Here is a 22,541-nt window from a genome sequence, read left to right as displayed (position 1 = left end):
TGCAGTGAAAAGTAAACCCACACGGACTAGAACTGTGACAGGATCGCTTGGGGTTAATTGAGGTGGCTCTTGTGTATCAATATTGAGGGACACTAAAAATAAAGCTCTGGAACTATTACAGCTTACAGGAGGAAATAATACTTGAAGCAGCAGCTGTTCCTACAGTTCATTAATTTTGACTTTGAGCATGTGATACAAGCAGATGAAAAAAAAGGAGATAAAGTAGGTGGACAAAAAAAAAAATCACACTCCATCCTGCCCTCAGGATCTCACACACACACACAGGCATGCAGAACCAAAGCTCACCGTGGAGTCTGATAATGGCTCGGCACAAAATAGCTTAAAAATCTTGTTGGGTGGAGGGCGACAAAAAAAAAAAAAAAAAAAGATGCATCACAACCTATTAGCACAGCATGCCACGAGATGATGAGTGCACGTGTGTGCGCGTGTGACGACTCCACAGACGTGGAGGCCTGTGAGTGACAGAAAGGCTAATTGACAAGCGGAGACTCACAGGAGCGGAGAGTCAATGGGGCCCGCGAGAGCGTACCTTCTCCCAATGATGAAGCCGAACACCATGAACACCAGGATGATGGTCCCCGCCACGGCCACCACCGCTATGATGATGACGGGGTTCTGCTCGCTGGAGACGATCGCAGCTGATGAGACGGACACACACACACACACAGAGAGAGAGAGAAACACAGAAAGAGAACGTGAACGCTCAGTGTGAACTTCAGCACACCGAATACTGCAAACTGCAGGACATACAGTAATTGAGCCAAATGAGCAGCAAGGAGATTGATAACACCCCCACCCCCCACACCCCCTCCCCCTCTGAGAGAAGGGGGGAGGAGGAGGAAGAGGAGGAGGGACACTTCTATTTTTGAGCCGTCCTTATACACACGGCTCTACTGTTTCAGAAAGTGGGCTTAATAGTCCCAGACGGCGACGGCGATGCCCTTCATCTCAAACAAAGACACATTCAGGCTGAATTGTTTCCCATTCAGAGCTCTCACAGTGCTCAGACTGTTTGCATTGACAAACTGCTGATTGCTCCCAAGCACAGCTCGTCGTCGTCGTAGCATCGCATAAAGTACAACGCCGGTGACGTGGGTGGAGGCGAGAATTCATGCATTTTTAAATGGGGTGGGGGGATCTTCACTGTATAAATGCTGAGATATACAGTCCGAGGAGAGAAAGGCGCTGTTAACCAATCAAGCCTCAGTATCACCAATCGTCTCACACGCCACTGTCATATTGCAAACTTGCAGGTTGCCCTCTCTGGGGGCTGTCACAGAGGGGGGTTAGCGGTTCATAGTGCTGGTCAAGGACACTTCAGCTGGACTGCAAGCTTCTCACCTTGTTGCAGGACACACTCTACATGTAGTTTGAGTAATTAATGTGCACTTTTAATGGAGAAATGGTGGCTGTAAGGTGGCAGGTGACCAGGCAGGCTCGCCAAGATGGCCGTTTAAAGTCATTTCCACCTGTTTCTACTAGCTAATTAAGTAAATCTGACAGATCCATAGTAAAGAAACTGTGCACTAACCTCATCTTGTGATGCAGCACATGCACACACCTCACAGCACCATCCCTCAGCAACACAGTGTGGGGCTCAGGGCAGAGCTAATGTAACTGATTAGATTTAAATGAGTTTATCCTCACGACACTACAGTGGTTTGTCCTTGTGCTTAGTGATTTTTTTTTTTTTTTTCCATGATGTATTGTCAGCATAAAGTCGGAGCAATTTGTGTTTGGTTTGCTTGAAAGCAAATTATTTCCCTGGGCTGTTACAGCAGGAGCCGGAACGTTAACAGGTTGTGTGCATAAATTGAAGCGCTGCTTGCTGTAGTCAAAATGTGCCTCTGCCGGGTGCGTTCCATGTCACACACGATGTCATTTTTTCACGTTAAAACTCTTGTACTTCATACTGTTATGGTCTGAATCTGATCATCCAACATTAAAAACGATTTTTTGTTATGTAAAAATCATTAATTAGGCATGTAGTAAGCAGAAGAGTGTGCAGTGATGCAGCTCCTCATCACCTCTGACCCGCTCATTATCACTTACACACACCAACATCACACACTACAGCACAAAGTTGTTTGTTTTTTTGCCTTTTTAACAGCAGAAATTTGAACATTAACTTTAGAAAGACAAGTCTGTGTTTTACTGTCATAAACAGCTAATGAAATACAGGAGATCACAGTACATCCTACCTGTGTCCTCCTCCTTGGTGGTGATCTCCAGTCTGGGGCCGTAGGTACCGTACCCCGCCTCTGTGAACGCCCTGATCTGGAACACGTAGGCCGTGCTGGGCTTCAGGTTGTTCACTGTGGCTGAGGTGGACTTGGACCTGACTGTGGAGTAGATCCGGTCCTTCTGATCCTGCACAGGAAGGAGAACACACAAGTATTATTATTATTAGTAGTAGTTTTTTTTGTTGTATACCAATTAAATAAAAAATTAAAAAATCAAACTGCAGAGAGAAAAACAAAGTTTCTAATGGAGTCTGATTGAAGTGTTGTTATCGTAATGTGTTCCCTTTGAGCAGATATACTTCACAGGATGTAATTACCTGCACCTTCTCAACGATGATAGAGGAATGTTTCATACACACACAGCAGACAAAACCTTTCCAATTTTTCAACATTCCAAAAATCCTTTGAAACTTTTACAGTTAATTGTCTTATATTAAATATGGGGTAAAAATGTATCTTAACGCGCGTCTTTACAGATGTTTCGGAGCATTTATCCACACTTTCTCCTTTGTAAAGACAATAAATCATAAAAAAATGTTATTGCACCTCAGAATGCAGAATTTTGTGTTTTTAGCTGATGCTTGTTAGTGAAAAACTTTTGTTTTTTGGCTAGATTTTAATTGCTACAGCTAGAAGAAAGTGGTTGTGATTTTTTTCAAATGCTGCTTTCAAGGCCCGTCGGAAAGTTCAAAGTGTTTCTGTTCTATTCTGTCTTTATAGTTTCTAGGATGGAGATTATTAAAAGCAGCGTACATTATGAACTGCTGGTGGGTTTAGGGGTTGAGTGGGTTAATAGTTCGTTTTAGCTGTGTTTTTGTTTTAATTAGCCATAAAACTTTTCTTTTTTATTACTTCCAATTGAATTTGGAGTCACATTAAAAGCCATAAAAGAGCATAAAAGTCCTTCATTTATACTAAACTGTAGGCACAGAGAATTCATATCATTAAAATATTCTATGACTTTTTATTATAGTGCTTACAGGAAGCGTGAGATGTTGTCTCTTACAAACACATATAAAAATATCTTCTCTATCGAGGATGTATTTGGATGCACAGGCGGTGCGTATTGTGTATTTTGTTGTTGATCTGTAAATGTTTTGCTCGGGCAGAAGCCCAAAAATGGAATGCCAGGGTCTGTTAGGGGTGTAGCCGTTGTTTCCAATTTTCCACTTTTACAGCTGGGCAGGCCACAAGCCACAGTACGTGACACAGGAGGCTGATTCGTCAGTGTGTGTGTGTGTGAGAGAGAGAGAGCCTGTGGCCAGCAGGACAGGCATCAGAGCTCCGCTACCCTGCCTTTGATTTGCTGGGTTAAATTTGCTCCATTAAACCTCGCTGTAGAAAGCTGATGTGTACAGACTTGAAACACAGGGAAGCAAGCGGCAGTATAATCTATATGGAAGGTGGTGGTGGTGGTGGTGGTGGGGGGGAAGATAACAGATTGCTAATTCTGGCAGTGTGTGTGTGTGAAAGTGGAAAGGGTGGTGGTGGTGGGGGGGGGCTGATTAAAATCTTATGAGCATCTCATTCATTATTGCAATTATGAGACAAAGAAGGCACTTGCAGAATCTTGTGAATTCCATTCACAGCAGCACGCAGACAGAATACAAAATGAAGAGTCGGCAAAAAGTGGTGCTGAGAGATGGAGATGGAGGCGAGAGGGGCTTCTTCTTCTTCACAAAAGAGGCGAAGACAAACAAACGTACTGCAAACTCACTTTTTCGTAGTATTTGATTTCATACTCCGTGATGACGCCGTTGGGTTGGTGGGGCTCCTGCCAGGAGAGCTGGATGCTGCGCTGCTGCACTTTCTCCTTGATGACCTTGCTGACCTGGGACGGAGCTGTGTTTAGAGAAGAACATGTCAATAAGTGGAGGGCAAACCCTTCTGAGCACGCACATGCATAAAAAAAGCCTTGGGGCCCCAAATCAGCCACGCCGAATCCTCCGCCGACACTCGGCGGCTGATGAATATTCACAGGGATGCTTCTAAATGTTTACACCTCATGATCGAAATTTCAATTACAGTGCAAACAGGAGAAGGTGGTGGAAACCAAACCCCGGCCGGTGGAAAACGCTGCCACATGTAGATTACCAATGACAATTCAGTTCAATTAATTCCAACATTTCCAGTGGAACAAACAGGCCTCTTACATTCTCCTCCTTGATGACGGAGCTATTCAGAAAGCCTCTTAAAGGGAGAGGGCTGTACCTGTAACCTTCTGACACCAGTCTTAGTCACACCAATTATCTCTGCCTCTTTGCATGACTCATTTTAAGTGTCTGGCTGTCTGGATTAAGTGCTACCACATTTAGGATTTGCAAAACAAAGTGCAAGTACATAATTATATTTTTGGAGTTGCCAATACCAAAGACAATAAATGATGGGACAGCGCTGTGTGTGTAGACGCAGCTTAGGCCATGTAATGCCTGGGAACCAGACGGATCTGTGAGCTCATTCGCTCTATAAGAGGATGTCTGGCTCCCTTTTTGCCGGGGCCGATCGCAACCATTTATCTAATATGGTGTAGGTTTCACAAAATTAACAGCACTGCTGCAAATTACACTGCAATAAGAAGAAGACATATAGTGAATGTGATTTAAAAAGGTGTTTGTGTTCATGGCAAATATGACACATAGCTCATCTGATGACTAGAAAAACATGTTTGTTTTAGTTCCTTTGTTTCTTGCTTGTGGCTGGCACCTGAAAGCAGCTGCCTGCCCTGCTGGTGTCTGACTTTGTCAAAGCTTTAGAGTCGAAAGAAGAAGTAAAATGCCTGAAAATAGAAAACAGTGAAAAGTCTGACAGGAACTGATCTGATGCGTTACAGTCAATCAAACCTTTCTGTATGCTCTGTCTGCATACTTGATGACTTCTGTATGTCATGTGCCAGAAAACACAAAACTCCTGCTGACTTCTGAGTGTGAAGACACCTGATGCAGCTATGGAAGAATAAGAAATGTAGCTGAAACTTCATAAAAGTCTGTGTGGGAGGCTCTGACCATTGCACCTGAGTCAATGTAAACTCCCTGTAACACTAGTTGGTTTTGGACAGTAGCTTCTTTCCTATCGGGCCATATGATGCCTTCAACACTATATTTCCAAAAGTATTCGTCATCATCCTTTACACACATATGAACATATGTGACATCCCATTCTTAATCCATAGGGGTTCATATGACGCTGGCCCACCCTTCTTCAGGGAAGGTTTAGGAGTGTTTTTATAGAAATGTTTGACCATTCTTCCAGATTTGTGAGGTCAGACACTGATTGGATGAGAAGGCCTGGCTCACAGTCGCTGCTCTAATTCATGGGTGGTCGGGTCAGGACAGTCAAGATCTGTCACACCATTACGACTCGTGCTTTGTGCACTGATGTGCAGTCATGTTAGAACAAGAAGGCCCCATCCACAAACTGTTCCCTCCGCGTTGGGAGCATGGAATTGTCCAAAATCGCTTGGTATGCTAAAGGATTTGGAGTCCCTTGGAGCTCCCCCTGGAGCTAAGGGGCCAAGCCCGGCTCCTGAAAACCAACCCCACACCATGATCCCCACCTCCACCAAACTTCACACCTGGCACAGTGATGTCAGACACGTACCGTCCTCCTGGCATCCGTCTCTGACAGACCTCCGATTGCCAGATGGAGAAGCGTGATTCGACCTCACAAGTGACCCAACAATTCAGCAATAACGTTCAAGAAGACCCAGACGTACAACTGTACCATTTACACCCAAACCAAAAGGAGCAATTTAACCAAACTTTAAGAAGAGACTTAACTATAGGTGGACTTTTAGTAACAGCCATCAGTAAGACAGCTGTGGACGCAGAGGAAGTAACTCCAGCTTCTGAATATTCATTTGTTTTTATGTGTTTCTTACAAACAGCTGCTGTGCCCAACTTATTTTGTTCTGGTTTGGAGTTGATTTTCAAAAAAAAAAAAAAATTCAGATGGCAAACGCACACTTTCTCACTCATGTGATAAAAAGGTCTTCATAAGACCGCAGCACGTCTGCAGCTGTGCTTGTTGTTTCCAGTACATCCTCCATTAATTACCTTTACAGTGCATCATTACCGTCGTCATCTTGATTATAATCACCATCATTTTACGCCACTCTTCTTAAAGACCCCGGTGAGGAGAAAAGAGGGCAAGCTTTTTGGATTACTAAACCTCACCCTGAGGAGATGATGCTTTCAAAAAAAAAATGATTTGCTTACTGCAAATCTGCTCTCTAAACAGCCCCAAAATCCATTCTGTAAACATACTGTGAAATCTTTATGACTCACTGCGCTCCTGGGGCACAACATATTAATTAGCACATCTTAACAAGTTTGAAAAGCCATCCTGGGGATGACTTGAACTCTCAGGTAAAAGCCACTTGTCGGATGTGGTGCTGTGATTTGTTTCCTGTAAAAAAAAAAAAAAAGTCTGACGAAGACTGAAGAGGTTGCAAATCACGCTGCAATGACAGGAATTCATCACGCATAACAAGCAGCTCACTATTTGGCAGCAGTGTCAGCCTTGAGTTTTTTTTTTTTTTTTTTAAATATAGAACAACAGCCAAGAGGGACCGCTTCTTTCCCAGGACAATCAGAAGCTGCTGAAGTGTCAGTGCCATGCTCAGTGACCCAGTGGGAGTGGACCTCCGTAGCCTTAGTGCAGCCTGACCTCAGATTGTTTTAAGATGACCTGCCGCTAATGACTCTGGCTGGATTAAAACCTCATTAGGCCTCATCGGCATTCCTGACAGTAATGTGCGCGACAGCGGACACCCGAGACCTTGTCAAAAACCTGCTGTTGTGACATGTCCCCTAATAATCCACCCAAAACACAGGAACAATGTATCCTTTCTCAGCACAGCCGGCCGGTCAAAAGGACGATTGAGTTTTCTCTGCCGAGTCACAACAAGCAGTTAGTGCGGCTTAACTTCATCCAATTTGGCTGCTTCCACTGCTCCCATCCAGACGGCGTCCTTGAAATATGGACTTTTTTTTTTTCTCTTCACGACTCTGGTTGGGGTTTATGGGCGCTAAATGATGCCTCTTGTCTGTGTTTACTGCTTTAATCTGACATTTTCTTTCATCTCCCTGCTGATGCCTTTTTCTGCTGTGCATGTAAAATTCAGAGAGGGTACTTTAACTACTGGCAGAAAGTTGAGAGTTATTTTTACCAGTTTTACTTTGTGACTAATTCAGCTGTGTTGGGATGTTCACTCCTTGGACTGTAACTTTGTGCTCTTCATCAAAACTTGCATCTAGCCAGGCTTCCACCTTTGTGCTTGTGGTTGAACCGCAGGTGGTTCGGTCCAATCAGCACCCTGTGGAGAAGCACTAGCAAATATGTGCTCGACATGCTACACATAGGCCAGTAAAAGGTGAAAAAGCTGCACACTTTTTTCCCTAAAAATGCCCCAAAAAAATCTAGTGACATGCTAACTGCTACATGCTAGCTTTCAGAATTCTCCAAAACTCAATAGGTTTTTTAAGAAAATGCTACAAGTCCAGTTGCCTTGCTTCGACCTTCTGAATGAAAATGACCTGGATGAATGAGAATCTTCATCGACACCTTCAGGTTTTGTGTTTTCATCGCTGCAGAGTTGGATTAAATTGTATTCTATCCCACTGAAGACAAACGGCAGACATGGATGGATTTTTGTCCACAAAATTATTGCGAAATTATTCATTAAAATGTGAACTTTCTTAAAATTAACATAAAAAAATGGATGTTCTTGCTAATCTATGAGGGGAAGCAGTCCATACTTCTGATGTCAGACCTGCATGTCTTTTTATGCAGCAGCAGTAGCAGCAGCAGAGAGATGCAGCATGATGAGCTACTTTCCCACACAACTCCCTCCAGAGTGTGACGTCGGCTCCGGCACCAGATCTGCCCCATTTTACCCCTTTGGCCCACAGCTGTAGTAGCGGTGACTCAGCCCAGCCCCGCCTCCTCCTCCTCCTCCTTCAGCTCCCCCTTACTGGTGACAGCCTTTTTTTTTTTTTTTTTTTTACAGAGATCAGTAAACTCAAAGGTGATCATTACAGCAAGGTGATTTTTAGAAAGGAATTTCTCCATTTCTGCAGGCTGTGAATGAAGACCTTTGTTGAGTGTTAATTCTAAGAATACAAAAAAAAAAAAACACTCCTCTGGCTCGCTCCATCTCCCACTCGAATCACTCAGCCGGCACTGTGTGACAGCCGTTAATGACTAACTTGATATCATGGAGACCAGAAGCCACCAGTCAGCCTCTCTCAGACTCTTTCAGTCTACCTGTGGGGCTTAGCACAGCGGAAAATTGTATAATTGTTATGCCGGTCTGTAAAGAGACTGTTTGGGAAGGCATTTGTGCATTCATTTTGCAATATTAGAAAATGTGTTAGTGACCCCGAACACCTTCTCCTGTAAAGCTAACTGATCCAGAAGCCAGTCGCCACCGTGCTCGGCATTTGAATATCTTATGAATACATTAGACAGTGCATTTTAATATCCTCCTCTTTCTTTTCACTCAGCCTGCTGATTTCCACTCCGAGGCAGAAAGCAGAGTGGAGCCAGTTCATTACATAAGCGTCTTTCTCTGCCTCATGGACCGTACCGACGCTATAAACTCATATATTAATTATTGCTGTTTTCAAGATGTGCTCATGTGTCTTAACGCCTACGGCACCATCTGTGTGGAAGCGCACAAGATTGCTGGTGTTTAACAGTGTTTAAAGGTTTTTAACAGGTTTTTAATTTGAAGAGGAGATCACTGTGTCTTCATGAGAACCAATACAGACTCAATCCTCTGTGCTGATACATTTATAAATATAAATATTCAAGTGTTGGACCGATGAAGTTATTGTGAAACATATATGTCCTCCGATCACTTCCTGGAACTGGAACTACACATAACGTTGATTACAACCATTAATCGAAGAAAACTTCCACTTTGCTGAGTGAGCACCGCAGAGAGTTTATTCAGCCAGCAGCAAGAACAGAGGCTGCAAAGCTAGATTAATAACAACCATCTGAATCAACATCAGAACCGCCCGGCTTGACTCATCAACAACTGATGAAATTGCCAGTTAAGAAGGCAAGGCACTTAAAGGCAGAGGCAGAGATTTCATTCTGATGCACTTTTTGTTAAATTAGTGTAACTTCTCTTTACAATCCGATAGCAACCAATTAGTTCGGCAGTTTTGCATTAAAACGAAGAATATGAATCATCTGTGGAAGCTATAAAACACTAAAAACATCAGCCAATCCTCCGGGTGGACCCTGCGCGGAGTATTGGCTGGTTGTCACTCTCTTCTTGCTCTGCGTGCACCAGAGAGGTACGTGCATGATGGCCGAAGTCACAGACCGCAGCTCGTCTTCAGGTGATGCGCGTCCATGTGATTGGGAGGCGTGGCTTCGGGGTGAGCTCCGAGAGAAAGGGGCGTGTGTTTACTTTTGAAATCTGGCTGACTCACTGAGTTTTCAAAATCTCCAACCCTACCTTTAAGAGTGACTTTTCTGTTAGACTGGCTCAGCCTGGCCTGCACTTCTCTGGCTCTTTATCCAGTCCTGTAAGCATTTGTTAAGTCTGATGATGATGATGATGATGATGATGATGGTGATGATCAGGTGTCAGGTGGCCTTGGCCCCAGGACAGATTAGTTCTTGCACACTAAACTACAGAGCTCTTTTTTTAGCTTTTATTTTGAAACAGGAAGCCAACAAACGCACAAACACATGTGCTGTAAAGTTCCACACAGCAGAACAAAACGGTGACTCTGCAGACTGTGCATATTTTATGTGACTGGCACCAATAGAAGAGTGAAGGTGAACTGACAAATGAATCCGTTCAGGGACCAGGATTTATGCTCCACCAACATTTATTATTATTTTTCAGCAAATTGCTTCTGACATAATCTCTGTTAATATACTTAAACCCGGCTTTTTTTTTCCAGCTGCTTCTGTTCTCCATCATATCAAGTATTTTTACACACTGACATCTATTGATACCTTTAACATTCACGCTCGCAGAGATGGATATTTAAAGCTGATGGGGAGTCTGGTTATGTGGCTGAAGCCTTTTTAACACATCATCTCCAGCAGCCTGTGAAACAAAAAAGACCGGCGACAGTTTGGTTGTGGGCCGGGTTGACGTTAACGAGGTATGGCATAATCAAGATTACTTCTACTTTATGTTGTGACTCCACATAACTGAGCAGAAAGTGCCTGCAGTTAAAAGTTGGCAGCTCAAGAGAAAGTGACATTTTAAGGACTGAACTCTGCACAAGATCCTAAAAAAAACGTGAATTACTTGAGGACACGATATAAAATCACCTTGAGACAATAAGTTAAAGGTGGCCCAAGAACCGACCACCAAAGATCTGAGAGGACGCCCAGTACTTTTAAAGGAAATGCTCCTGGGTGGATCCGACGAACCATCTGTCAGTTTAGCATTGACTGCCATCCCCACAGCACTCTTTTCACCAAGTTTCATACAACACTGCTGATTTTCACAGCTGCGATGCCTGTGCACAGGTGCGTAGGTGTTCAGTTGTCTGTGGATGTGGAGTGGAATACGTGTGGGGGCGGGTGGAAAGGTGTCATCGGTCCCTCTGCTACTCTCCACCTGTCTGGCCGCAGAGCTGCCCGGACTGAAACTAGCGTTCATTTTGAAGGCCATTTATCCACTCCACACACCTGAAGCATACTCGAATGACAAAGCTGAATTCCCTTTAGTAACTGGAGCATGCTCAGTGAGTCACAAACTAAAAGATGGAGGATGCTAATGTGAAGGGGGTATAGCATCAGATTTGTTGTGGTGTCACCCATGGTCGTGACTTTTTTATGCCTCTTTTAGCCCTTTGTTTTGGTTTTCTGATCTCTTTCCTGAGACCCAATAACAAATCTGATCATCTCTATTGATCCATATATCAACAGCAGAGACACCCAGACCTCTAAAGCAACTTAAGCCAGGGGCTACTCCCAAGACAAGTCAAAGATGGGACCCCCTCCTATGCGGTCTTGGGTCGGCCTTGAACCACCTCTTCTATTCGACTTTCTAAACTTCTCAGCCAAACCCCGATCCACCAAGTCCTCTACAAACTCTTTATTAGAAAGAATCTGGGCAAACATCAATGGCCAACAATATGACTTTAGGAATATTTTGATAGATAATTCTCATGCAGCACAGACAGATGTGTTTAAAATACCCTTGAACCGCACATGTTTGAAAACAGAGATTTAAAGAGGCCCGGCAGAGGACGGAGCGCTCGCTGCATAACAATGCCGGTCGAGGCGGGGACACCTTTTTAGTGACCATGCAGGGAGGTCAAAGGCGGCTCCGCTTGAAAGCAATTAGCTAGGCCTGATTTGAAGGAGACCTAGGCTGGGTCTTTCATGTTCTATAGGACTGACAGCTCCAGAGGTGATGGGATGATTATTAATTCATATCCAATGCATTCACGACTGACAGCTCTAACACAGCTATCGTACCCCCCCCCCCCCCCCCCTCATTATTTTCCAGTTCAAGGACCCCTCTATCATACGTTCACATCAGTTCTGTGGATCAACAGAGAGGTATCCAGTACCATTCTTTTTGCCTCGAAGTTTTTGTCGGCCTGATAGAGATGTGCCTGTCAAATGATGTTGGGTTGTGTTGTGGCCATGAAGAGAACACATTAGGTGTCAATGAAAATGTCTTCACTTAATAGAATCTCTCCTTGAATTCTCCCTGCGCTCAAGCAAGTAAATGTTTTTTTTTTTTTTTTAGTGTTTGAGTGCATCACCCACACCTAACAGCTTAAGTATAGGCCTGCGCTCCACAGTGAAGCCGGGAATCAGAACCGCAGCGGAAGGTCAGCGGGGGGAAATTGCATTCATGCGACACTGACATGCACACACAAGGCACCACTGTGCATCATTGCCCCTCCGACGCCTCCTGACAGGAAGTTGTTCCGTTTGCCGGTTGCTCTCATATAATACCCAAATGCCTTTCAGTGGTGTAACAGACGCAGAAATCACTGGTCAGCTTTGTTACATAATTGTTACACCAGCAGGGGGGCCCGTTTATTGAAGGAGCACTCAGCTTTTTCCTGTGTCAGTGTTCCAAATTAAGGTGCAGGGCTGGCAGCCTATCATCAGCGGCTCTTAGCAGCAGTCCGTGCTTTCTTCACGTCTGAAGCTAGAAAAGAGAGTTTGGCTTTTACAAATCTAAGCGGTATCAATTTGCCATATGTATTTTTTACTCATATCATACAAACACATAGACAGTTTAAGTCAGGGTTAACTTATCTGCCTATCAAAGTTTATTTTGGCTTATTTAAAGCCAGCATCTGCCAATAATGATGAAATTCTGACACTGTCATGCATCCCTTGGGTGCAGACAGTAGTCACATTTTTTTAATTTTACAGTTTTAAACTGAAAACAATGAGAACTCCTGCACTCCTGACTCCTGACGCTTCATGATATTTCATTGTGCCCATTTTAGTCTACATTAAAAAATGAACGGTTTGCACTATCAAGATTCAGGCAAAACATTAAAATCATGTATGTCTTTATAACGAATCTTTCCTGCACGGAGGCATGTCTCTGCTCTCTTCTTTCCCCCTCTACTTTTTGCCATAGCTTCCAAACTGAACTTTACATCTCAGTGAAAAATGAGCCCACAGTGACTAAAATGTGACAGGAGTGAAAAGAAACAAAAACTTAGTGATGATGAAAGGTCAAAGGTATTTTCAGGGATGAGAAATTTTGAAAGAAAACACTAATAATGAGCGTATACAGCAAGCCAGATGCTTCCTGTCCATTGGAATAACCTCAATAACCCCCGAATTCTGAGGTCCTGTGGGGACACACACAGCTAGTGCCATCTTCCCCTCACACAGCATATCTGCAGTGAAGCAAACAAGCAGTGGGTTGAGTCGTATTTTAATAATGCCAGGTGTGAACTGTGTGTGTCTCACAGAGAGCAGGTCGTTTTAGGTCCTAATGATGAGCTGGGAAGATGTTAGTCAGCGAGCCATGACAACGAAGTGTGTGCGTTTTTTTACCACAGTCATAAACTTCAGCTGATCACATGAGGGACCCGTTGTTTGTAATAAGGCAGTCAAATAAGGACATCTGTTGACTTAATCTGGAAATCATAATTATGATCACAACACACAGCAGGCTAGCATCTGTGTGTGTGTGCTGGATGTAATGTGATGTGAGGTGTTTCAGGGGAGGTCCCTGGGTAGCAACAACACTCTCTCTGAGTTTGTACAGTAAATAATAAACCTTGCTTTTGTTCACAGACCGTTTTCCATCTGAATCCACTTAATCTGAGTAAATCCCCAGGAACTGTCTGGCTGCGTGATGTACAGCCTGATAGCTTCCACTCTTAATTGCCGAATTTCCTGAGATCTGCAGAACTGGCTGCCCAGACGGCCTGATGAAGTCATAAAAATATGCCATGCTTGTCCAAATCCTTTTCTGCTGGTGAGCAGTGTTATAATGATGCCATCTAACTCCTCGGATTGTCAGAGGGAATACACTGTGAAACAAACAGGCGCGGGCCAGATGAGAAATGAAGGCGCTGGTAGTTGTTACAATGTGCACGCTTGGCTTTGCTTATCCGCTTCCTCGCTGACCTTTGTGCTGCAGGCAGCTGCAAGGCATGTCTTTTCAAATACATGACCAGGATAAGCAGAGATATGCACACACACAGTGGCTTTATCGTTTATCTTAATAAAACAAAGGCTGTGGAGTGAAAAGGCACACAGACGATTACGACGCGGTTGACTGTGGATATTTACAGGAGCTGCTAAGCAGCCAAACGGCCTTTCACCTCTCTGCTTCCCTTAAATGTCAAAGCACAGCCTGAGGGGGTGCTTGCGCGCTCCAATCTGAAATCCTGATTGGACATCTGAGCTCCATGGGGATTGATAACCGAGATAATTCGCAAAAATGCGCTGTGCCGCGGACTGATGGCGCGCACCAGGTCAGAATCCTGAGGCACTGCTATTATTTTGAGGTTGCAACCTCTACAGTCACACTTTCTATCTGTTGTTTCGCACACAGAGGCAGCTGCTCCTAACTCAGCCTTATCGTCAGCAAATAAATCTGATAGTTTGGCATCCGGTATAAGAGATGTTAGAAATTACAAATGAAACCCGGGGGCTGCTGTTTCTGCAGAATGTGAGGACATGCTGTATGACTGCTGGCGTCATAAACATCCATTTATTATAGAAATACGTCTGTCATCAGGAAGATGATCGTATTAATCAGTGCTCATATGCTCTTTAATCACAGGCTTGGACAGACTCCATCGCAGGGAAATCACATCCAGGGCCCCCCTCCAGCCGCCTCTGTAATTTTGCACGGAGCTGTCTAGTCCAACACACTTCTGATTGCCAGCAGATCTGGGCCAGGCCTGCAGCTCTCCAAGACACTACACACAGTAAAATCATATCGCTGAGCCAAAAACAAAAAAAAAAAAAAAAAAAAATTGAAAATGACCCGGCTCATAATGCTGTGGACAGTTGCGTGAGGTGCAGAGCTGTAGTCAGGTTGCTGAGCGCCTCCAATCTGTCAACAAGTTGAGTCCTCCACCAGATGAAGTGACAGACACACACACACATCCCAGCTTTGGTTATTATTGGGCTGCTGTTTTGATATTTCATTTTGCAAGACCACAGAAAACAATCCGCCGCACAGCAAGAGGGACAAACCTGCAAACTCACCTCCTTCTAGGACATCACCTTCATCTTTGAAAGAGGAAAATGAACAGGAGACAGCTACAACCAGAACCCTCCAACCAGTCAAGCCGCAGTTTAAATCCATCATGTCGGTCCGGACTCTATTATACAGTCGGGATTTGTTCAAGCAAATGTGAAATGTGATGAGAATCTCACCTTTGTTCCTGAGTTGGAGCACGGAAATGTGGCCAGAGCCTTATGAAGCAGACCTCGACGTGGGATTTTATCACCTTATATGTGTAAACCAGCCTAAATTCAACATGGAAACAAACCTAGAAACTCTAGTCACACCCCAAAAGTGCCCAGAAACAGCCTGTAAAGGGTTAAAGCAGCCAAAATACAAGCTGAACCAGCCAGAAGGACCCAAAAACATGATGAAACAACCCAAATATGACCTAAACCCAGCAAAAAAGGTAAAACACAACCTAAAAACTGCATAAAAACTGCCAAAATACATCATATGCACTATGCTATGGGGGGGAAGCAGGGGCCAACCGAGTTCCTTCCTGCCCCTATAGAAGGTTAATCCGGCCCAGTGTGCAGCCATTAAAACAATCACCTGGAGTTCCAGAGTACATGAGCTAATACAGAACATACACAGTTAGCTTCCAATGCTCGGGTCACATTCACGCTTCCTCCTCTGCTTGAACTCGGCTCTAATAATTGAGAAAACACGGATGGCGATAACGACCTAACGCTGAAACCATACAACTCGTTGGAGTGCGCACACTCGACTGCATCTGCAGGAAATCGGGCGGCGCGTAGCCAGGCTAAAAGCACCTGGTGATAAGGAATAAGCCCGGAACGCCCAGCCGACTCAGCAGCAGCAGCAGCAGCAGCCCTGTAATCAAGGGGACGGCCTGATGCTGGCAGCTGCTCACATGATGAGTAACTCCCCCCACCACCACCACCACCCCACCAGGCTAAGACACTCCAGACAGGCCTCCAGCCAGACAGCATGTGGGAGAAGAAAAAAAAAAAACCTAGATAGAGATTGCACAAAAGCCTACTTAGTGGCTGACTGTAGTTTTTGGGATTGGCTTTTTCATGTCTGTCATCATCAGTGAGCTCTTCTATCACTCAGCTGTCTGCTATGAGCTCACTTGATGTCTTCTTTATGCTCAGACAAAAAAAGCAAATGACAGAATGTCAAGGAAACCAGACGGCAGCACACTCACGACGGGGTGTGTCGCTTCACACTCGACAAAAAAAAAAAAAAAAAACACGTATTTGTCCTGGGTAAGTCCACAGAGGTGACAGCCCGAGTGTATCACCGCTGATCCTTTAAAAGACCGGCCTCCTGAGACGCAGCCTTCCTTTTTTATGTTGTGTTATGTTATGAGAGCTGCTAACTGGTCATGATTAATGACTGCTAAGCACAGAGAGAGACAAGCAGTGACTGCACGAATATGGTGGAATTTGAAAAAAAAAAATAAAAAATTGTCACAACTCACTGCGCGTAACAATCTGTTTAGATCAAATTCATAACTATGATTTATTATCAAGTGTCATGTAAAAGCTGTTTGCAGTGCTAAAAAGCTGCCACGTCTAACAAGAGCTGATTATTCCCCGACTCTGGACCCACCTCCCAACGGGTTTATGACCAAAGCCGCGCTGACTGATCAGCTGCTCGCGGAGACAAAAGGCCGCTCTCAGGTTGCCCGGCTGAGCTCGGCTCATATCGGCTCTCAGGTCACATCGCTGCGCTCTACAAAGACCCGACCGCTCTCCCCACAAGCCCCTCCCCCCTCTAATGCTAAAATATGATGAATGATTGATTAACTGGGAAATCAAGACGTAAACCTCTAACGCCCCCATTATTACTGAAGGGTTTGTTTTTTTTCTTCAAAAGAAGGATGATCAAATGTACATTAAACCAACAGAAGTAAATGGACTCCAGCTTTAGCTTTCTATTGGTTGGTTTTTGGTTGTAAAAGTAGCCATGTTCAGCATCTATGTCCACCGTTACAGCAAAAAGAATATCTTACTTGTTTAATAATATGAATGCATAATTTATGGCATGACAGGTGCCCTATGTGACCAAAAGTAAACGGACACTTAATGCCGCAGTCTACCAGATCAGGAGCTGATGATTGTTTGCATTATTGATTGATTGTCCACACATCAATCAATCAATGTATTCAGTCATTTTATGGATAAACCAGATCCTGAAAATGTTCCTGTTTCTCGACTAATTTCTCGACACACAGTATAGTTTAGTGTGAGAGAACTTGCTGTCCTGACCTCATCACCCTTCATCAAACTTTACAAAAGCTTAATGGGCTGGACAGAGAGCCAGAAACATGGAGGCCATTAAACACTTCTGTCCATATAACAGCGTGTTCATAATAATGGATAAATGTGTAAAACTCAGCCGCTGGCTTGTCCATCCACCACAGACTATTTTCAGTCAGGGTCATGACTTTCACTTTTTTCCCCGACTCGACTTTTTCCTCTGGGCTGTTTGCTCTCTTCACCTGTGCACAGAACCCACAGCTGACAACAAGTGCACCTCTCAGCAGGGCTGTCAAAAGGCAGGAGCTAAGGCAAACTAAACACCAGCACCACCTAACACACACACAAAAAAACAAATAATAAATCTGGGAATATATGCAGTGATGTATTGAACATCACAGACTCAGCGGGGGAGAACTGTTTGTAGATGGCGGTACAATGGTGAACATCGCCGGAGCCCGGGCTTCCTATCATTATAATGATGCCATTATTGAAAGATAATTAGCCTTGAAAAAGTATCTTGGGAAAACAATCTCATATTTTGTACTTTGTTTCTCTGGCATGCGGCCAATTTCCACACAGTATCCGTCTGAATTTAGAAATCATTTTAAACAATGAACCACCTGTCAAAAGATGACGAGGCAATAAGATAACAAACAAAAATTAAAGCTGCAAGCAGCGATGACGGGCCCTCGCACTCCTTGCGGTCCGCGGGGTTTCGCAGCCGCCACTTCCTCTATCGCCCCTTGTCCTCCGGCCAGTAGGTGGCGCAGTGACTGTAGCATAGCAGCATATCAATGCGTGCAGAGTGAGAAGTGCTGCGTTTTTGATAACTTTTGGCCCCTAACCCCTTAAGGGCAATTCACTCTTAGAAGAGTCTTAGCAGAATATATTCAATTTCTAGGGGGCGCTGTAGAGCCATTTTGCAAGTCGCAGTTGCGGCAACAGTTTCAGATCTCCATTTTTCGCGAGCCTGACCTGTGTGCCAAATCTGGTGAGTTTTTGAGCACATTCCAAACACCCATTTAATCCAAATAAAGTATGCATACAGTGCAATACAGTAGTCGATTAATCATGGACGATTAATCAATAATTCAAACAATTCTCAGCTGTCAGATCATACTGATGCAATGAGATTCCCCATCTTTAGACAGAAGTACGAAGAAAACCTGCTGTAAAGTCAGACAATTTAGAAGCCACCCTCAAGTGGCCACTTTAGGAACTGCAGTCTATGGCAGCTCCTTTAGCTAGCTTCACAGAGAATGTCTAATGATGTTCTTTTACGAGCTGCTTTTGTGCTAATTTCCAGCACTCAGAAACACGATTTATAAGCCTCTGTGACCTGATAATGACTGCTTTGTTCCTGGGCTGGCTGAGTGCTCCTTTTTTTTTAGCGAAGCTAATACGAATAACAGACACTCTAATGAGATGTCAGAGATCATCAAGTGAGGCTGGGGAGAAAATAACACAGATATCATAGAAGGGGACTTTCAAAAGTTAACACACACACACACACTGAGCAACAAGGTGGCACTTGATGCCATTTAGCAATCCAGCAAGGTACTTTGTGTAACAGCTCTATTAGCTGTTTAATGTTTTCTCAGTTTGGCTGTTTCATGGCTTTGTGGTGAGCTTATGAAAGAGAGAGAGAGAAGCAGGGAACGGTCACATAAAATCTGCAGCCTGAGTAGATGAATCAAGCCTGTGGAAAGTACTGCAGTCAGCGCGCTGATTAAAGTTTGGAGATTGGCCAGACATAAAAAAAGAAAGAAAGAAAACGAAAGAGCTCAATCTGTAGTTTAACTGCCTTTTTTTTTTTTGATAGAAATCATATTTTTCTGTGAGAGAGGAAAGGAAGCAGGTACAGCACAGAGAGAAGCTGTCAAAGTACGTCCATACAAAGAAGAAATAAAAAGATATTTCTTAATCCAACCCAAGCTCTGGTCAAATAAATTCCCAGCCTCCACATGGTAATAATCAGCAGTCAATGCCTCCAACACATTGTGTTGTCTCCTGACACAACAGCTATTAGTCACAGAGGAACAATTAAAGAAGCAGCCCAGGCCTGTCCTTTGTAAACCCGTCTGAATTGCTTTAATCCTTCACTATTAAACTCCAGAATAGTCGGTGGGACCATTCATATCTATATGGGAGTGGGGAGTATATGGGATCCGAGCAGAGCTGTGTGGATTCAGCCTCAGAAAGCAGCAGCAGGGGGGCTGTGGATGGAGGGGGGGGGGGGGCATTGGGTTGTTTGTGATGCAGATTCCCTACTAGAAGGGGACCACCAGCAGTGTGAAGCATAAACACACACACACACACACTCGTACAGTACATCAGGCTGTGTCTGGCCTTGCAGCAGCAGTCATACATCAGCCAGTCAGTCGTCGTCCCCCATGCTGATGTGATGGAAGGAGTTTTTAAAAATCTGCTCCAGCCTGGTTTAACAAAATAACAGAAAAGCTGATTTTCTTTTTTTCTTTTTTCTATTTTCAGACTGGAATATTTTTTTAAGCAGGTTCCTGATTGACATCATAACTTTCTAAGAGGACTATGGATTACTGTAGTCGGTCACAAAACTTGTTAACAAGCTAACAGGCCAAAGATGACACCAGCAGCCGTCTGCTGTCGGTGTGATGGATGCTGCACGATGACGTGCGTTCACGCAAACATGGGAACTTATCACCAATAATGGTGGCCATCATGGCTGTAGGAGCACTACAGCCATACTACACTGTACTATAGCCAGAAGCCATCCTTATATACACCATGTGACCAAAAGTAAATGGACACCATGTGTAACAGGTCTGTTTTTTCAGCTGAGAAGGTATAAAATGTTAATGTTGCAGATCTGCTGATGACTGTTTGCATAATTGATTGATTGTGTGTCGGTAAATAAATCAATATATTGTGACAAACCAGTGGAGAAAGTCCTGCGACTGTTCCTGTTTCCAGAGCTACACTCCCAAACTTCCTTAACTTTTGTCACAAAGTGAATCAGTGCTGCAAAAATGTGTCCGCTTACAGGAAATATTAGCATTAAACACAGTGTGTCCAAGAGTTGTGATAGAAAATAGGCCTCTATTGTTGTTAAAGTAAGAAGAAGAAGAAGAAGAAGAAGACATGGAGCAGAGTTTGTAAAAAAGTTTTTATGCTATAACTACTTCCAAAATCTGAGTTAACAGCCGTGAAGACACAAAGACACTTCTAACACAATCCAAACAGGATCACGGCTTGTTGTGAAATTGGGCCAAAGCAGCTTATAAAGTTTGCGTATTGACAGTGGGATTGCAAATTGAGAGATGAAGCTCGACGTCCTGATTAAGCCCGGCAAAGGTGTCACATCATTGTCAGCCTTTGTGTATTGGCTGCAGGATTTGCCATTACTGTAATTGGTGATTTATGCCTGATAGGCGGTGAGGAGGAGACCAGGACTTAGGACTTAGTGGGAGGGCCGCAGGAGGAGGAGGAGGAGGAGGAGGGGACGCTTTGCTTTTTTCAGGGTGCTCTGCTTCTCCCAGAGCTCCCATCCCAATTACCTCTGGGACAAAGACAGACAGCGGCTTTTGCCTCTTTGTGTCAGACATCCGGCGTGTTTACTTAGCCGACCTGCAATCCACTTTGTCACCAGTTAATTGGAGAGTTAGTGAGTTATTCTGATGTAAATGCCGGACGTGTTCACACCATTTAAAATGAGCTACCTATACTTCAGCTGGAGGTGACAGCGTGAATGTGTTGGGAGAAGTGTGTGTGTGTGTGTGTGTGTGTGTGTGTGACTTCACTGTATGCACTTGTCTCCACAGTGATTTCACTTGAAGCAGACAGCCGAGGATTAGCTGAAAAACATCCAGCATTAAATCTGGATGTCATTTAATTTTGCATAGCAGACAAAATCAAATAATGCTGTGATGTTAATAAGTCATTATCTCTCTCTCTCTTGCTCTCTTCTTGAGTGTTTTTTACAAACCTGCTGAAAAACACACGGGTTTCTCATCCAGGCTGCCAAAGTACGCTGGTCTTAACACATTGTGACACACTTTTTGGCAGCATCGGATGGGCGAGTCAGCAGCGTGTTAGGGACATGATTTGGGAGGAATTTACAAATTTAATTAGCCGTGTCTCTGAGGATGCAGGCTCTTCCAGCTTTCATTTAGATGTAATCTTTCTTTGGAGAATACAGAAGAATAGCCGTTCTTTATGACAGAAAATAATAAAAAAAAATGGCTTCTAAGCATAAAAACACATAAAAGCTGCAACATGATGGATTCACAGCACTTTTTTTTGACGGGGGAGGGATTGAGACAGAGGGATGGATGGGGGTCATCCAGCGACTGCCAGCACAGTGAATTATTCCTGGACACCTGCAGCCATGTTTCTATGACGATGCATCAAAATCCATTTCTGAAATAGATGCTTTTGGATGATGATGACGATGATCTGGCAAATGATGAAGGCATGTCTGATATTTCCTGGAACAGCATTGTGTCCCACAATCCTCCAGCTGCACTAATTCACTAGTAAACTACAATGCTTCCAAAAAATGCATTAGCAAGTTCTAAGGTTGCAATAACTAGATAATATCGCTGATTGTTTTCCAGGAATAGCTCAGAATACAGAGATGTTCAGATTCAAAATCTGCAACCAGCAATAATTTGACATTTTCACTTTTAAAAAAAATGAATTGATTACTTAATTTACCAGTCTCTAATTTTCTGTCAATTGACTAATCAGTTCATTAACTAATCACTGCAGCTCTGGTATGTTCCACTGGCTCACACATTGACCTAATTAAGAGTGTATTGGTCTAACTTGACGGTAATTACTTGCTTCATAGGGTGTAGCGAACCAAAAAAAGTCAGGCCAAACTGAACAGCTGAGAGCTGAGGACGAATATTCTTACACCTCTAAATGATCATTCATTAAAGGAAAAATAAAGCTTTAAATCTCTAAACACGCCTCAATAAAAAAAAATCAAATATAAATGATTTATTCTAAAAAATATGTGAGAAAATAACAATATAAAGATATTTGATTTATCCAATTATAGGAGAAGAGCTCCATCACAGACACGCAGAAACATCCATTTCTGAACCAGCACCAGCCTTAATAGGTCATTAAACACACCACGAAATTAGATGAGGTGGTAAGATTGGAACATTAAATGAGGTAAAATACATTAAATTGACTCAACATCACAAACTGTGAAAGTTTCTGACTGTATTTTTTAATGTCCGTCTCTCTCTGCCTTCTAAAAAAACAACCAGCTGCCTCTCACAGCCTCTGATCTGTTTCCAGCTGCAATGTTTTAATGCTCTTTTACATTTTTGTCAACCATCT

The 22,541-nt window shown here is 43.6% G+C and overlaps 1 protein-coding gene across 1 annotated transcript in view; it reads right to left on the bottom strand.

Moving 5' to 3' along the window:
• epha7 (eph receptor A7) overlaps positions 1–22,541 on the bottom strand; it is a 77,367-nt gene that overhangs the window by 15,361 nt on the left and 39,465 nt on the right. Inside the window, exons 6-8 of the mRNA XM_028397638.1 lie at positions 3,982–4,106; positions 2,223–2,391; positions 551–659 (exon numbers count right to left, since the gene is read on the bottom strand). Of these exons, the coding sequence (XP_028253439.1) occupies positions 551–659; positions 2,223–2,391; positions 3,982–4,106 (403 nt within the window). The remainder of the gene's footprint in view (positions 1–550; positions 660–2,222; positions 2,392–3,981; positions 4,107–22,541) is intronic.

This window comes from Parambassis ranga, chromosome 24 (assembly GCF_900634625.1).
Source record: "Parambassis ranga chromosome 24, fParRan2.1, whole genome shotgun sequence".
NCBI classification, from domain to species: Eukaryota; Metazoa; Chordata; class Actinopteri; family Ambassidae; genus Parambassis; species Parambassis ranga.
Note: the sequence above shows the minus strand (reverse complement) of the source record. Positions and strands in the feature narration are given on the sequence as shown.